The sequence below is a fragment of the Rhincodon typus genome, unplaced genomic scaffold (assembly GCF_021869965.1).
Source record: "Rhincodon typus isolate 14 unplaced genomic scaffold, sRhiTyp1.1 hic_rhity00000096, whole genome shotgun sequence".
NCBI lineage: Eukaryota > Metazoa > Chordata > Chondrichthyes > Orectolobiformes > Rhincodontidae > Rhincodon > Rhincodon typus.
In genome coordinates, this window is record NW_025965734.1 from 25,458 (window position 1) to 43,504 (window position 18,047).

Here is an 18,047-nt window from a genome sequence, read left to right on the forward strand (position 1 = left end):
TGATGTGATGTGATGTGATGTGATTGAGATTTTTAGTCTCGCATTAGGATAGGGTGACTGGGCAGAGTAGTCAAATTTTATGTAGAAATTCTTCTGTAACAGTATGTCTGGGCCAACATTTTGTCACTCAAATGTTTGTGAAGATTTGGAATTCTTTATCCTGGAGAATTTTATATACTCCATCGCTAAACGTATTTACGGCTAGGTTGACTAATCTTTCAGGTCTCACGGAATCTAGGGATCTGAGGAGCAAATGGAGAAAGGGGACAGTCAGTCCAAAGATTGTGTGTTTTGTCATTTACTTTTTGGGAAAAATGTTGAAGGTGTGGTGGTGTGTTGCCTTCTCAAACTGCTGTAGTCCTCTGTAGACACCCAGAATGCTGCTAAGGAAGGCATTCCAGGATGCTGACCCAGCAACAATGAAGGAGCGTCGATATATTTCCAAGTCAGGATAGGAAGTGACTTGGAGGGGAACTTGCAGGTGGTGGTGTTCCCATGTATCTGCAGCCCCTGTCCTTCCAGGTAGAAGTGGTCATGGGTTTGGAAGGTGCTGTCTGAGAATCTGTGGTGAATTTCTGCAGTGCATCTTGTAGACAGTACACACTGCTGCTACTGAGCATCGGTGATGGAGGGAGTGGATGTTTGTGGATGTAGCGCCAATCAAGCGGCTGCTTTGTCCTGGATTGTGTCAAGCTTCTTGAGTGTTGTTGGGGCTGCACCCATCCAGGCAAGTGGAGAGTATTCCATCACACTCCTGACTTGTGCCTTGTAGATGGTGGACAGACTTTGAGGAGTCAGGAGGTGAGTTACTCGCCACAGTATTCCCAGCTTCTGGCCTGCTCTTGTAGCCACTGTGTTTATGTGGTGAGTCCATTTCAGTTTCTGGTAAACTCCAGGCTGTTGATAGTGGGGGATTCAGTGATTGAATGTTAAGGGATGATAGTTAGACTCAAACTTGCTGGAGATGGTCATGCCCTAGCAGTTGTGGTGCGCTCTCCTTATTTTGACACATGCCCCCAGATGTTGGTGAGGAGGACTTTCCTAGGTTGACAAAACTGGTTGTGCCTTTGTTGTTTCTGGTGCTGAGGTTGATTCATCTGGTTTTGTATCTTATTTGAATATTTTGGTAAGTGAATTAGTGTAACAGAGTGTCTTGTTTGGCTATTTCAGAGAGCAGTGAACTGGACAGAGAGTTTCTTTTTCCTAGGTTGAAGATGCAAGAAGTCTTGTGGAAGGATGGTCAGTGATGCAAGAAATGATTGGAGATGGTCTTTTCTCTGATTTGAGACTAGTGAGGACAGTGGAGTGTTCATCAATTTGTGTTATTCAGTTTCTTACAGAGGGATGAACCCTGGACAGAGGTGATTTTGGATGGAGATGAAGGGCTAATGATTAGAGACGCAGGACTGAATCTCCCTCCCTGACTCCTGTGTCTTAAATGCTGTTTTTAAAATGACCTGATCATTCATGATTCTTCAATGTTTGCAGATCTTGAGAAAGCCAAGTTAAAAGCTCAGAAAAACAATGACCTGAGAGAGCAGGCGAATCTCTGTAACAGGCTTGGAGAAGTCCTGGCAAGACATGGTAAGTTCTGCTGAGTGCAGGCGGATTTGCTGCCTCCGTGGTTTGTGGATTCTGAGGGTTTACTCTGTAACTGTCCGTTCCCCTCTCTCCCTACCCCCCACTGCAGATTTCACATAAGTCCCGAAGTCAGCACACTCCTAAACCTGAATTTTAACGCAGAATAAAAACAGAAGTGCAAATACTGGAGATCTGAAATAAAAACAGTTAGTGCTGGAGATTTTCAGCAGAGCCGGTGGGGAAAGAGAGACAAAGTGATGCATGTTGGTTGCAATATTCTGTCTCTCTGTCTTCCCCTCGCCCCCCACCCCCCCCCCCCCCCCTTCACCAAAAAAAAACAGGCAGATTCTGCCAGACCTGCTGAGTTTCTCCAGCACTTTAGTGTTTCTTAAGATTGAAGGCCTCGGGCAGTATACTCCTCTGTTGCCCAGTGATTTTTTTTTTGTGCGGGGGTGTGGGTACAGTCTCTGGAGAGATTGGGAATGTAGACATTGAACCTGTGTCTCTCAGGTTCTGTGCCTAACAGCACGCTGGTGCTGCCGTGTGACTGCACAGTCTGTGTGTGGAGTAGAGACCATCAGTACAGGGTTTATCCACCCAGCTCTTTCTCCGTGGACTATGGATTCTACAATGTTTAATCAATGAAAGGTTTTAAAATGTTTTAATTATTGTGTTTATTCACTGAATTAATTCATCGTTCCTGTCTTGTTGACCGCCTCTCTGCCCCTGCCTCCCCCATCCCCTCTCTGCCCCATCCTGCTGTTGCCCCCCTGCTCCCTCTCCCAACAATTCCCCCTTCCCCCCCGCCCCCACCAGGTGAGTTTGAGGAGGCTATCAGAGAGCACCAGCAGGAGCTGCAGTTGTCAGAGGCGCTCAGTGATGTGATAGGCCGTGCGATTGCTAACAGGAAGATTGGAGAATGCCTGGCTGAGATTGGGAACTACGCAGGTGCCCTGAAGGTAAGGAACAGGGGCCCTTGTACAGCGTGTTGCTGTGCCTGGTGCTTTAGCCCTGCTCTCAGCATCGTATTGTCTGAAAGTAGCCCACACCACCACAGATCAGTCTCTCACTGCCCCACATGAGGAAACATCCTCTCCACGTCAATCCCCTTTATTGTCTTATAGACCTCATTAAATCCCCTCTTGTTCTTCTAGACTCCAGAGAGAATAGACCCAAACAGCTCAGTCTCTCTTCAGAAGACAAACCCCTCATCTCTGGAATCAATCTAGTGACCCTCCTCTGAAATATCTCCAGTATAACTACCTCCGTCCTCAAGTAAAGGGACCAAAACTGTTCACAGTACTCCCAATGCAGTCCCGCTAATGCCTTGTACAATTGCAGCAACTCCTTCCTACTTTTATACTTGTTTTCTTTAACAATAAATGCCAAGCCTCCATTTGCCATCCTGCAGCATCAGCGCAGACACCTTGAACTGGCCCGGTCAGTCAGCAACGACATCGAGGAGCAGCGAGCCTGGGCTACCATTGGTCGAACGTATCTGTACATCTATGAAACGGACCAGTCGCGTGAGTCGCTGAAGGAGGCAGAGAATGCATTTAGGAAAAGCCTGGCCATTGTGGATGAGAGGCTGGAAGGTAGGGATGGAATGGGCGGTAGGTATCGACCTGTTGCTGCTCACTCCCATGCACTGTGTGTATGTTTCAACACAGACAGGCTCTGATTTCCAAAGTGCCTACCACCACCAGCGGATATCCCAAAACCCTTTCCATTGTGGGGAGAGAGGAGGTGGCTGTACATTGTAGTGCACTAACAGTCCAGAGACCCTCAGGCTGATGCTCTGGGATCATGGGCTTAAATCCAACCACAGCAGCTGGTGGATATGAAATTCAATTCGTAAATCTAGGATAGAAAGTCATATCAGTAAATGTGAGTAATGTAACTATTATCGATTTTTTTTTTAACAACAATCTGCTTCACGGATGTCCTTTCAGTGGACGTTTGCCACTGGGCAGCGGAAATCTTTATTATTACAATAATTGTGGGGTCTTCAGTATGCAGATGGTTTGGGAAAAGCAGGTTGGTAATGGATTCCCAAAAAAAATTTTGTGGAAAATTTGTAAATGTTTTTTTTTTTTGGAGCAGCCTGAAAGGCCTCGCTCCTATCCCATTGGCAGCAGCTGGTCCATACCCTCACAGGTTACAGTGCTTCAGGTACAGCCCCTGGTTCTTTTTAAATGAATTGAAAGTTTATACCTCAACCACCAAACTGGGCAGCAAATTCCAGAAACTCTACCTCTCATTCTGGATGAGAAGGTTTTCCTCTTGTCCCTCTAATCTTTCTGCCTGCCACCTTAAATCTGTGCCTCTCCACTAGGGGATACCTGTTTTCCCTGTTCACTCTATCCAAACCCCATATTGTTTTGTACACCTCCATTGTCACCTGTCAGGTTCCTCTGTTCTAACAGCCTGAACCTGTACAATCTTTCCTCTGACCTGAAGTTTTCAAGCCCTGGCACATTGCTGTACATCTGGTGAATTAGCTGAAGTTCTGTAGAGGAGTTATACCCCAAACTTAAAAACGTTAACTCTGTTTCTCTCGCCACATGTACTGCCAGAGCTGTTGAGTTTCTGTAGCATTCTCTGTGTTTGTTTCAGAACTCCAGGATCTTCAGTATTTTTATCCTTGTGAATCTCCTCTGTACTCTCTCCAGAGCAATTATGACCTCCCTGTAATGCATTGACCAGAACTGAGCACAGAACTCCAGCTTTAACCCAATGAGAGCATTTGGTTCGGGCATCACGTCCTGGCTTTTGTGTTCAATACTTCACCCAATGAGGGATAGTATCCTGTGCCACCTTATCTACCTGTCTTGTCACCTTTAGGGGCCTGTGAATGTGCCCTCCAAGGTCTCTCGCTTCCTCCACTTCTCAACACCCATCCTATTATCAGTTGTCACCTTGCTTCATTCCCCCTCCGCAGTAGCTTGTTGGTGGAATCTGTCTGTTTTTCCTACCTCCCAGGTAAGGCTTCCCGCCACGAGTTGAGTGAGATGCGAGCCAGACTCTACCTGAACCTGGGCTTCCTCTACGACAACCTGAAAGAGGCGGATAAATGCAACCACTACATCTGCAAGAGCGTCTTCATCGCTGAGTACGTACTGCCTGTGGGCTAGGGTGCTGTCTAATTTGGAAAGTAGAAGTAAATGATAAAGGAGGAGGTGTTAAGTTGGGTATTTGATTCGCTAAGGGATAGATTGGATAGCTTAGTGGTGAACAAATAGTTTTCCTGTTGAGGGAAGTGTGCTGTGAGATATCCCAGGATTCAATACAGCAATTGCTGCTTTCCTGCTTAAACACAGACTCTGTACTTGGCAATAGGGAGCACGAGCTTGAAGTTTGACAGTGATGTTATTTACTGTGTTGCTGGACAGAAGGACTGACTGAAATTGGCAGATACACTTGAATGGATAAGTATGAAATGACACAATTTGGACAAAACCTGATGGAGAGGCAGAATCGTGTGAATGGTATTAGCTCAGTTGGCTGGATGGCTGGTTTGTGATGCAGTGAAGCCAACAGCGTGAGTTCAGTTCTCGTGCTGGCTGGGGTTACTGAGAAGGACTCTCCTCACCTTGCCTGAGGCATGGTGACCCTAAGCTTAAACTACCACCGGTTCCCCCCACCTCTCTCGCTCGCTCTCTGCCCTATGGTCTGGTAACATAAGGCGGTTTTATCCTTCATTTAATATTTTGAGGGAAATGTAGCGGGCCCTTAGATAAGACAGTTAAAATGTCTGTAGAATACATGCGTTTTAAATAGAGACACTGAGCACATAATTCCTGAAGCTCCTCAGCCCTGGAACCATTTGAGTGAACCTTGGCTGCACTGTTTTCTATGAAGTCTCACTTTTCGAGCCTTTCTGTTTTTCTTGAACCCAATAGCTTTTCTCTATTCAAGTGAATCTCTGCTGTCCCCTCACTTCAACCTCAGTATCCCTCCTAGAATGTCGAGCCCAGAGTTGTAGTGATTTCCAGCAGGTTGTAACTCTGCTCACGAGGGAGATGGAGTTACGGTCACGCTGTTTCCCTGGCCCCCTCGAAGTGACTTTCATTGATGATATCTCACACTCTTTCCCCCGTCAGGCAGAACCATCTGTACGAGGATCTATACCGAGCTAATTTCAACCTGGGCAGTATCCACTGGCGCAATGGCCAACACTCCAAGTCTGTCCGCTGTCTGGAAGCTGCCAAGGAGTGTGCCAAGAAAATGAATGAAAAGTTTATGGAGAGCGAGTGCTTTAGCAGCATCGGGCAGGTGAGTGAGAGAGGGAAGTGCAGCACCAAGTGCAGGTGCTTCAGCATTGAGCAGCTGAATGAATGAATGCCTCAGCAGAAGGAAAAGCTGGGTGGAGGAAGGGTGTGAGATGGAGAGTGTGCACACTACTGTCCCGGCAGCACAACGCAGATGGTTGGGAATGGAGTGAGTGAGGGAACATCTTTCAGAATTAAACTTGGTCCAAATCGTAATGAAACAAAAGGCCGAGTACAGTAAAAGTCACTGTAAAGCTGTTGGATTTATGAAAACCCAACAAGTTTGCTAATATCCTTTTGGAAATCTGTCCTTATCCAGCAAAGATCTGACTCCAATCTCTCTCCAACAGCGTTGTCTGTTAACTGGACTACTAGGCCTGAGTTATAGGGAGAGGTTGGCCAGGGTAGGACTTTATTCCTTGGAATGTAGGAGAATGAGAGGGTGACCTTATTGAGGTGTATAAAATCATGAGGAGGATAGATAGGATGAATGCATACAGTCTTTTCCCAAGGGATGGGGAATTGAAAACTAGAGGGCGTAGGTTTAAGATGAGAAGGGAAAGATTTAAAAAGGATTTGAGGGCAACAGAGACTGGTGAGTACATGGAATGGGCTGGCAGAGAAAGTGGTTGAGGCAGGTACAATAGCAACATTTAAAAAACATTTGGATATTTACATGGATGGGAAGGGTTTGGAGGGATATGGACCAAATGCAGGCAATTGGAACTAACTGAGTGGGCACCATGGTCAGCATGGACCAGTTTGGGCTGAAGGGCCTGTTTCCATGCTGAATTACTTTATGTCTCTATAAAGAGGAGCCTGTGGGTGTACTGTACTTGGATTTCCAGGGGCCTTTGACAAGGTGCCACATAAATGGTTACGGGTGTAAAATGAGAGCTCCTGGTGTTGGGGAAACATTGGCATTGATAGATTAGCTGCCTGGAAAAACAAAACCAAGAAAATGCATAAATGAGTAATTTTCTGGTTGGCAGGATGTAATGAGTTGGGTCTGTGCTGGAACCACAGTTGTTTATAATTTACATCAATGAGTTGGATATAGCTACATTTACAGATGACACAAAGGTAGTTAGGAAAGTATGTTGTGAACAAGACATAAGGTTTCACTGAGATTGAGTGGGCGGATGAGTATAACACGGGAAAATGTGAAATTGTTCACTTTAAAGAGAAGAATGTAAAGGCAGGGTATTACTGAAACGGAGAATGTCAGCAGACTTTCAAGGTGTAGAGGGATTCTAGTGTGGGAGTCACAAACAGTTAGTTTGCAGGTAACAGAAGTAATTCAGGTGAATGGAATACTGTCCTTTTATTATGAGAGGAATTGGAACGTTACGGATGTTACGCTTCAGTTATACGGGGTATTGGTGAGACCTCATCTCAAATACTGTGTGCAGTCTTGGTCTCCTTATTTAAAGAAGGATGTCACTCCATTGGTGGCAGTTCAGAGGACATTTACTGATTGATACCGCGAATGAACAGGTTGTTTTAATGGTGGAGCAGATTCGATGGGCGGAATGGCTTACTCCCACTCCTAGGTCTTATTATTATGGTTTGATGAGGAAAAGTAGGACAACCTGGGCTTGTTTGTAATAGTGTCTGTTCTATCAACGTAATCTGAAAATAGTTGATAAACTACATCTTGTAAAGTACAAAAAACTCTTCTCTTTAGAGCAGGAAGTGGTTTTGCTCCACCTTGTGAGACTAAGTGGGCCCTGGAGTTTCCTACATTTTAAAGAAGATGATGGTAGCAGCCTTTTTCCTGACCAGTAGATCATAGAGCACAGTGAGCTGGCCTGTCCAGTCCTCATCAGCCACACCCTCGTCCTCCATTAGCCTTGCAGTGTAAAATGGTTTGACCTGCAATCACTCGCCTTGGCGTGGGGCTGCCACCAGATCAATTTGTTCCACCTTCTCATTGGTTTTCTTTATTCTTTCATGGGATGTGGGTGTCACTGGCACTTGTTGCCTGTCCCTAATAGCCTGGCATGCTAGGCCATTGAGAGGCAACCACATTGCTGTGGGTCTGGAGTCACATGTAGGCCAGACCAGGTAGGGATGGCTGTTTCCTTCCCTAAATGGCATTAGTGAGCCAGGTGGGTTTTTTACAACAGTTGACAGTGCACAATTAACTTGCACTAGCTTTTAACTCCAGACTTTTTAACAAATTCAAGTTTCACCGTCCATCATGGTAGGATTTGAACCCATGTCCCCAAACCATTAGCCTGGGATTCTAGTCCAGTGACATTACCACAAAGTCACCACCACCACTGCCTTATGCTGGAAGACACTCTGGCACAGGTTGATACTTAACCTTGCTACTAGTACAGGGGTCCCTGATTTAAGAAAGTCTAATTTTTGAACACTCGTATTTATGAAAGCGACCCTGTACAGGGGTGTAATTTTAAAGACCCCCGATACATGAACATTGCCTGTATTTATGTACGGTGCCTTTGTCCTGCATGTTCCTTGCATCGACTTAAGTACAAATTGCCTTGTGAGCAGACTCCAGAGCGGAAGCTTTTCACAACTGCTAGACTAAAAGATTTTGATTATGTTTTACAATATATTTCAGGCATCATACATTGTCTTCCTCATGTATAAAAGATTGGAGAATTCCGTAATTTGATCAAAGCATTTGAAAGGGTAGATAGTTTCTCTCTATGTCCTCTGGTCAAAGGAGAGTTGCAGACCAGGGCATAATCTTCAAATTAGAGCCAGGCAATTGGGTTTGGAGTGTCAGGCTGAAGGGTCTCTTCATTCGTACGTGTCATCAGTGAGTGCACTGACCTGCTCCGATGGATATCTGTCTCTGCGAGATTCAGTGCTATGCAGGTGCTGAATACGTGTTTGTGAGTGTTAACCCCCACACTGTGCCTCCCAGGTCTTCCTGAACCTCGGAGACTTTGTGGCTGCAAAGCGTTCCCTGAAGAAGGCGTTTACACTGGGATCCCAGCAGCAGGCAGAGCGAGACGCAGTCAGGAGGAACCTCAAAAACGGTGAGTATCTCCCAGAGCAGCCCAGTGGGCTCGAGGAAATGGGAAAGGTCTTTGTGGAAAAGCATCTGACTGACCTCCTGGTGAAAACTCCTCGGATTAGAACAATGAATACCGCGGTTTGCAGATGCTGCCTCACCATCTGAGTGTCTCCAACAGATAAAACCATACAATCTAGAAGCAGTAGACCATTCAGCCCATCAAGTCTGCTCCACCATTCAATGAGATCGTGGCTGACCTGATAATTGTCAACCCCACTTTCCTGCGTTTGCCCTGTAACTCTTGATTCCCTGACTAATTGACAACCCGTCTATCTCAGCCTTGAATATGCTTATCAACCCAACCTTGACAGCCCTCAGCAATAAAGAATTCCACAGATTCATTACCCTCTGAGAGAAGAAATTCCTCCTTATCTCTGTCTGAAATGTTGGGCCCCTTACTCTGAGATGGTGCCCTCTGATCCTAGACACTCTCATGAGGGGAACCAACCTCTCCATGTCTACTCTGTCATAGAATTATAAAATCCCTACAGTGCGGAAGGAGGCCATTTGGCCCATCAAGTCTGCACTGACTCTCCGAAGAGCATCCCACCCAGACCCACCCCCCTGCCCTATCCCCATAACCCTGCATTTCCCATGGCTAATCACCTAGCTTGCACATACCCTGGACACTATGGGCAATTTAGTACGGCCAGCCCACCCAGTCTGTACGTCTTTGGACTGTGGGAGGAAACCGGAGCACCCAGAGGAAACCCATGCAGATTCTGGGAAAACATGCAAACTCTGCACACAAAATAGCCCGAGGCTGGTATCAAACCCAGGTCCCATATCCCTTAAGACCTTTATTTGCTTACCGAGCTGGCTTGTTCTCGTTCAGACGTTTCGTCACCATGTTAGGTGACATCATCAGTGAAGCCTCCGACGAAGCGATGTTATTCCACTCTGCTTGGAATTTATACTGTCTGGTCCGTTATGGTGAGTACTTTCATTTCCGGTTTTGATCTGTTTGGGTTTGTGTATGGGGTCCAATTCTGTGTTTGTTTATTGAAGTATGGGTGGAGAATCATGCCTCTAGGAATTTCCGAGCATGTGTATGATTGGCTTGTGCTACTTATGGTTACCTTGTCCCAGTTAAACTGATGGTCTTCATTGTCTGCGTGCCGTTTTGCTGCTAGCTGATGTTTGCGTATTCTGATAACTAGTTTCCTCCCTGTCTGTCCGATGTAATGTTTGTGGCAGTCAGTGCATGGTATTTTGTAAACCATGTTGGTTCTGCATGTTGTGGGAACGGGGTCTTTAATCCTTGTAAGTGTTTGTCGTAGAGTGGCTGTGGGCTTGTGGGCCACCATTATTCCTAGTGGTCTTGGGAGTCTTGTTGCCAGTTCCGATATGGTCTTGATGTGGGACAGTGTGGCCAGTGTGTTAGGTCATATTGTGTCCTCTTGTTGTTGTCTGTTTTGTAGGCATCTGTGGATGAAGTTGCGGGGATATCCATTTATGGCGAGGATTTTGTATAGGTGCTCTTCCTCTTTCCTGTGTAGTCCCAGGGTGTTGCAATGTGTCATGATCCATTTAAATAGTGCCCTAATAATGCAGCTTTGTTTGTGGGCGTTGGGGTGGTTGCAGTGGAAGTTGAGGATTTGATCAGTGTGAGTTGCTTTTCTGTAAACTGAGGTTTGGAACTCCCTGTTGGTCATACATTCAACCCTGATGTCCAGAAACAGAAGTTGATTGTTGTTTTCTTCTTCCCTTGTGAATTTAATCACTGCGAAAACGACACGACAAACTGTCCTTAACATCAGTAAACTCAGACAATGAAGGCCATCAGTTTAACTGGGACAAGGTAACCATAGTAGCATGCACGGGAATTCCTAGAGGCATGATTCTCCATCCGTAATGCAATCAACAAACATATTCTTTATTCATTCATGGGATGAGGGCATCGCTGGCTCGGCAACATTTATTGCCCATCCCTAATTGCCCAGAGGGCAGTTAAGAGTCAACCACATTGCTGTGGGTCTGGAGACACATGTAGACCAGACCAGGTATAGAATTGGACCCTATATACAAACCCATACAGAACAGAACCGGAAATGACACTACGTACCATAACGGAGCAGACTGTATCAGAGACCAATCAGTGTACAGATATCTCCCTGAGAGACAGCGCATTATGAGACACCAGTCAGTGTACAGTGTACAGACCAATCAGAGATGTTGTGAACTGAGGGATTACAATGTAGATTTGAAACAATGATACCTGGACCTCGGGGGATTAAGTTATGAGGAGAAATTAGGCCTGTTTTCTCTAAATTTATAATGTTAAGGGGTGATCTGATCGAAGTTTCCAAGATATTAACAGGAAAAGTCAGGGTGGATCAAGATAAACTATTTCCACTGATTGGGGATTCTGGAGGGACTGGGGAACATAGTCTGAGAATTAGGGCCGGGGCATTCAGGAGAGATGTTAGGAAGCACATTGAATGGCGGAACAGGCTCGAGAGGCTGAATGGCCTACTTCTATTCCTGTGAGTCAGCAGGTTAATGGTGTGAGCTCACTTCAAACCCATAATGGAGCCTGAGATTCCTGGGTGATACTGAAGGGGGATGCTGTACTGTCTGAATGGGCTATCTTTCAGCCAAAGCCTGATCTGTCCCCTCACATAAAACATCCCATGGCCACTATTTGAAATAGAACGGGAGGTGAAGGGGTGCTTCCCGGTACCCAGGAACACTACATCTCAGCCAACACTGGTAAAAGAGGTGACCTGGCCATTATTAATATGGCATCTTGGTGTGTGTACATCGTTGCAATGTAGGAAAACAGTAGCCAATCATTACACCCCCAAAATACTACTTAGGAGCTCTCAAAACACTTCAGAGCCAGAGGTGAAACCTGTCAGAGAAATCTAAATCTTCCTTCGTTAAACGAGGAGGGATGATGCTGCTGGCCAGGCGTTGGTGTCATATGATCATGAGATTTTATCGCAAATTGAACCATGCACATTTTTAATGATTTAGTCTTTGATCACTCCAGGGTTAGGGATAAAGAAATCTTTTGTTTATTCACTCGTGGGATGTGGGCATCACTGCCTGGGCCCAGCATTTGTTGCCCGTCCCTAATTGCCCCTTGAGAAGGTGGGGGTGAGCTGCCTTCTTGAACCACTGCAGTCCACGTGCTGTGGGTTGACCCTTAGGGAGGTAATCTCTTGGAACACAATCTCGGCAACAGATAAAGTGGTCATCTCTCACGGAGCTGTTTGTTGAAACTTGCTGCACACAAACTGGCTGCTACATTTCCATTTTGGTCTCACTGTGTTGTGCATGTGCTCCTCAGTCTCCAGCTTTGTCTTTCCTTCATCCCTCCACAATAAGGGAGTGGGGTGGGGGGGAGTAAACCAGTTTCTGTCTGAGTGCTCACAGTTGCTGTGTCATTGCTTTCATGAGCAATGCCTGTGTGTGTTCTTTACCAATGCACTCCTCCTCCCCAGCTGTGAAAGGCTGCCGATTGGAAGAAGCTTTATCTGAACTGGCAGACAAGGAGCAACAGCAGCAAGAGTTATTGGGTCTGTGTGAACAGCTTGGGGATCTCTGCTGTAAGGTGGGATCCTACCGCAAGGCCATCGACTACTACGAGATGCAGGTAACTGGGTCCTGGGTACAAAACCTGCTCCCTGACACCCAACAGGGTCCACACACACTTTCACTGCAAGCTAAGCCTCTACTGGTCCTCTACATCCAAAACATTCAGATCGTTAAAACTACAGAAAGCAGCCATTCAGCCCATCATATCTGTGCTAGCTGTGGCAGCTATTGAGTCAGTCGCAGACACCCAGCCTTTTGTCTATTTATCCAGTTGTTAGATTACTTTAATTGCAGAATGGAATAGATACCGAATCAATTTTGGCCTTTTAAAAAGAAAAATACGACGAGTAGAAAAAGAATTAGGAATTAAAAGACTGATACCTGTCATAATATAGATTTTAATTCTTTTTTTTTTCTTTACAACAATTTTTGACATCGCTGGCTGGGCCCAGCATTTATTGCCCATCCCTAGTTGCCCCTTGAGAAGGTGGTGGTGAGCTGCCTTGAGCTGCTGCAGTCCTCCTGCTGTGGGTTGACCCACAATGCCCTGAGGGAGGGAATTCCAGGATTTTGACCCAGTCACAGTGAAGGAACGGCGATTATATTTCCAAGTCAGGGTGGTGAGTGGCTTGGAGGGGAACTTGCAGGGGGTGGTGTTCCCATATGTTTGCTGTCCTTGTCCTTCTAGTGGTCATGGATTTGGAAGGTGCTGTCCATTGAGCCTTGGGTGAATTTAGTTCCACACTGCTACTAGTGATGACAGAGAGTCTGTGCTGAGGGAGCGCTGCAGTGTTGAGTCCAATAATCAATCAGGTCTCTGTAATGTGAGGTGGTGAACTATGGTTGTCTCAAACTATTGACCCCCTTGTTCATTCTGAATTAGCAACATTTGAACATATCATCATTTATTTTGCTTGTATATCTGGGATCCTGCTGTGAAGCCCCATTCGCTGCTGCATTTCTCAATGGCATGACAATGTGTATACTTAAAAACGATCATTGACTTAGTGGCCTTTGGGTGTGAAATGTATCAGTTTTTTTCATGGAGCTTGGCTGGTGCCAGGGTGGGTATGTCCTAGAGCCCACACTTTTCCCCCCTGGGTGGACTGGGGACTAATACTGTGATCTCCAGGTGCGGAGGTGAGGGAACATGGGGGGTAGTGTGGGTTTCCAGTTCAAAAGGACAGTGTGTTCTGGGATTCTCATGTTCACTCTCTCGCTCTCTCTTCCCTCTGGCCAATTCCCCCATCACTCCCCACCCACCCCTCCACTCTCTGCTTCCCCTTTTTCCCAGCTGAAACATGCCAAATTGTTGAGGAGGCCTGATCGGGAGCTGGCTGTCATTCATGTCTCACTGGCAACCACCTTCGCTGACCTGAAGGATTACAGTCAGTCAGTCAAATATTATGAAGCTGAACTGGCACTGCGCAAGGGAAATCCTAAGGAGGTGAGATCACAGGCTGTGCAAGGTTCGTTCTGGTCTTGTTTACCTGACAGTGATCATTAACAATTTGTATTTACATCCATGCGTTCTTAACAAAATAACATGCCATAGTGCTTGATCAGCATTATAAAGCACATTTGTTTGTATGATATGGATGCCACTGGCTCAGCCAGCAATTAATACCCGTCCCCAGTTGCCCTTGAGAAGGTGGGGATGAGCTGCCTTCTTGAACTGCTGCAGTCCACCTGCTGTAGGTAGACCCACGTTGCCCTCCGGGGCAGGGGGAGAGAATTCTAGGATTTTGACCTAGTGACAGTGAAGGAGCAGTGATATATTTCCAAGTCAGGATGGTGAGTGGCTTGGAGGGGAACTTGTTTGACATTGTGCTGTATGAGGACGTTAGATCAGATGACTTAAAGTTTGGTCTGAGGTCACTTTTAAGTAGCATCTTAAATTCACATCTGCAATTAGTCCCACTCCTTCCCCAGAGCCTTTCAAGTAATTTATCCAGTTCAAAAACAGAAGTTGCTGGAAAAGCTCAGCAGATCTGGCAGCATCTGTGAAGAAAAAAAATAGTTAACGGTGACCTGTCACCAGGCCCGAAACGTTAACTCTGTTTTTTCCTTCACAGATGCTGCCAGACCTGCTGAGCTTTTCCAGCAACTTCTGTTTTTGCTCCTGATTTACAGCATCCGCAGTTCTTTTGGTTTTTATTTATCCAGTTCAGTTCACATCGTTTGTGTGTGTGATTGTTTACGAGTCCATGATGCTGCTTCCCCTTAGACAGAGTGACCCCAGTGCAGTTAGTGAAGAGGTGACATTGGGGCTGGGGAGAACCTTCATTCTCCTTCATGAAGCAGGGGGATGCTAGCATTGTAAATGTCTGTGTTTGTTGTAGGAATGTGAGACCTGGCTAAACATGGCATTGGCTAAAGAAGAAGGTGGAGAATCCTTCAGCGAGTTGGAGAAATGTTACCGGAATGCACTGCAGATTGCTGAGCAGGCTGAGCTACCCCGACTGCAGGTAACTCCCAGTGTGGGCTGTTGGACTGGCTGGGGGCTGTTCCTCTTCAGGATGGGGAGAAGAAACCTCCAACCCTATTGTCTTTCCTCCCTCCCTACCTGACACACGTCAACCCTAACACGAGTGGCTCATCGTGAGGTTGGCAGGGTAGGTGGGGAGAAGCTGTGTGTCCCCTGGCTGAAGACTCTGAAACTGGATAAAGCTCCAGAAGAAGAGACCAATGTTTTTGGAGTGAGATGAGAAGGAATTTCTTTGAAGTTCTCTCCCCAGAGGTTTTTGGGAGCTCAGTCATTGAGTTTATCCAAGACTGAAGTTGATAAATTTCTGGGCACCAAGGTTATTGAAGGTTATAGCAGTAGTTCTGGGCAAGCTGGATGTGAGCTAAGAGTTCCACCATGGTCTGACAGGATAGCAGAGCAAGCTCAAGCGGCTGAATGGCCTCCTCTATTGCTTATGGTCTTTTTGGCAGCAGTATTGTAGAACTGGTCACTACAACTTACCCAGCCAGGACTCAATGTGACCTCCCTGCACCTGGGTTTAATCTTAAGCAGTATCTCCCACAACTTGCTTCATTTTACACTGGAATAACAAGGTGTAGAGCTGGATGAACACAGCAGGCCAAGCAGCATTAGAGGAGCAGGAAGGCTGACATTTTGGGCCTAGACCCTTCTTCAGAAATGGGATTTACACTGGGATTAGTTTTCATTTGTGAGGCTGGGTTGATAAATCTGACTTTAATTCCTAACCCAGCTAAGGGCTGTCTGTTCCCATCCACCCAACAATTATTTCTTTCCTTTGGGATCCTGGTTATTTTCCCTATCTTTATTCTCCCCTCTGTTTCCCCACTCAACCAATTCCCACTGTCCCTAAAGCTAGTCACAGGAACACAAAGAGAGGGGAGGCCATTCAGCCATCTGGCCTGTTCTGTCCATCCAGTCAGATGCTGGGTGATGGCTATGGCTTAGTGTTCCTTGACAATCCACTCCAATGAGAATCAATTGGTTGCTCTCAGCCTTAGTGACCGAGCTCCCCAGCCACAGTCATGGCCCACAGCTTAATGTAAGGTCCTTAACCTGTATCATTGTCTGGAAAGGGCAGTCACATTATCAGAGATTACTAACCGAGGGAATGCTCTTTACTCCAGCAATAGGTGCTGAAGCGTTAACACTGCTTCCTCTCTCCACAGAAACTGCCAGACCTGCCGAGTTTCTCAGGCATTCTCTGGTTTTGTTTCTGGTTTCCAGCATGTGCACTGTTTAGCTTTGTAGCTGCTCTTTTTATTCTCTTGTTTAATGATGGAAAATAAATATTTTCTAATCAACCTGTTTACAGATGTTATTACACACCTCTGTAACTGGTAGGACTTGAATCCAGGCTTCCTGGCCTAGAGGTAGGGACATATCATAAGGCATAGGAGCAGAAATTATGCCATTCAGCCCATCGAGTCTGCTCCACCATTCAATCATGACTGATAAGTTTCTTATCAATTAGAGTCAATTTGCCAACCAGTCAGAGCCCTTTTTTCTCCCATAGTATAAACAGTTACTCTGAAATTTGGCTTTCTTGCATATGTCCTGATGAGTACAGCTTGTTAAGCATCACTCTCTTCACCAATAGAGATAGTAGGAACTGCCGATGCTGGAGAATCTGAGATAACAAGCTGTAGAGCTGGATGAACGCAGGCCAAGCAGCATCAGAGGAGCAGGAAAGTTGACGTTTCAGGTCTGGACCCTTCTTCAGACCTGAAACGTCAGCTTTCCTGCTCCTCTGATGCTGCCTGACCTGCTGTGTTCCTCCAGCTCTACACCTTGTTATCTCTCACTGTCTTCACCAAGGTCTGATTTCTGCAACTGATAGAGGATTACTTTAACAGCTGGTGGTTCTTTTTCATTTTACTTATGGGATGTGGGCGTTGCTGGCTGGGCCCAGCATTTATTGCCAGTCCCTAGTTGCCCCTTGAGAAGGTGGTGGTAAGCTGCCTTCTTGAACCGCTGCAGTCCCCATTCCTAGGCAAACCCACAATGCCCTGAGGGAGGGAATTCCAGGATTTGTTGATTCTGGTGCCTTAAGTCGATGCTGCAGACTGTCTGTTTTCATTTCACTGGGATTCTTGGCGGTTGATACAAATGTATCTTGCTTGGCCATTTCAGAGGGTAGTTAAGAGCTGACTACATTATTATCGGTCTGGAGTCACATGTAGGGCACAGCTGGTAAGGATGGCAGTTTCTCTTCCTTGATGAACCAGAAGGGTTTTTACTGCAATTGCCAGTGGTTTCACCATTACTGAGACTAGCTTTTACACTTGACCAGTTGGTGGGATTCGAGCCCATACATCCACAGCATTAGCTTGGGCCTCTGGATTGCAAGCCCAGTGATATTGCCACTATACCACCAGCTCCTCCTGCGTTCTTATCTACTCCAACACTCTCCGTGTGTACGTGAGAATTTGTTGTGCATGCCGTCAGTCCCCATGCTCGGGGCGCTATCAGGCCAGGATTCACCGTGCTGACTTCTTTCCTGCAGTTGCGATCACTGAAGCTTCTTCACTTGGCACAGCAGAGAATGGGGCATCCCGAGGCCAGTGTCACTCTGGCCCAGTTTGAAGACCTATCTCAGGCCCAGGGCAGTGAGAGTGGGGATGACAGTGATACAGAGGAAATGGAGAACAGTGAGCCGCTGGAAGATAGTGAACTGGAGCTCTCTGACAGCGGTACGTGCCACAGTGCTAATAACTGATAAGCTGCTACAAGAATTCTGTAGTGTCTTCCCTGGGGAGGGAGGTGGTAACGTTGCTGGACTGGTCATTCACAACAAAACCAAATTGCTGGAGAAACTCGACAGATCTGGCAGCATCTGTGAGAAAGCAGAGTTCTGATGAAGAGTTACTGGATTCAAAACAATAACTCTACTTTCTTCCCACAGGTGTTGCCAGGCCTGCTGAATTTCTCCAGCAATCTCTGATTCTGTTTCAGATCTGCAGCATCCACACTTCCTTGTTTTATTAGTAATCCACAATTCCAGGCTCATGTTCTAGGGACGTGGGTTTGAATTTCACTGTAGCAGATGGTGAAATTTGAATTCAATAAACATAGAACATAGAACATTACAGCGCAGTACAGGCCCTTCGGCCCT

General features: G+C 46.3%; 1 protein-coding gene across 1 annotated transcript in view; it reads left to right on the forward strand.

The window, feature by feature from the left end:
* Positions 1-1,010: 1,010 nt before the first annotated feature.
* Positions 1,011-18,047, forward strand: part of LOC109924648 (tonsoku-like protein) — a 38,847-nt gene continuing 21,810 nt past the window's right edge. Inside the window, exons 1-11 of the mRNA XM_048621192.1 lie at positions 1,011-1,026; positions 1,489-1,584; positions 2,398-2,540; positions 2,993-3,176; positions 4,564-4,693; positions 5,685-5,856; positions 8,752-8,866; positions 12,354-12,505; positions 13,742-13,894; positions 14,790-14,915; positions 17,439-17,625. Of these exons, the coding sequence (XP_048477149.1) occupies positions 1,011-1,026; positions 1,489-1,584; positions 2,398-2,540; positions 2,993-3,176; positions 4,564-4,693; positions 5,685-5,856; positions 8,752-8,866; positions 12,354-12,505; positions 13,742-13,894; positions 14,790-14,915; positions 17,439-17,625 (1,474 nt within the window). The remainder of the gene's footprint in view (positions 1,027-1,488; positions 1,585-2,397; positions 2,541-2,992; positions 3,177-4,563; positions 4,694-5,684; positions 5,857-8,751; positions 8,867-12,353; positions 12,506-13,741; positions 13,895-14,789; positions 14,916-17,438; positions 17,626-18,047) is intronic.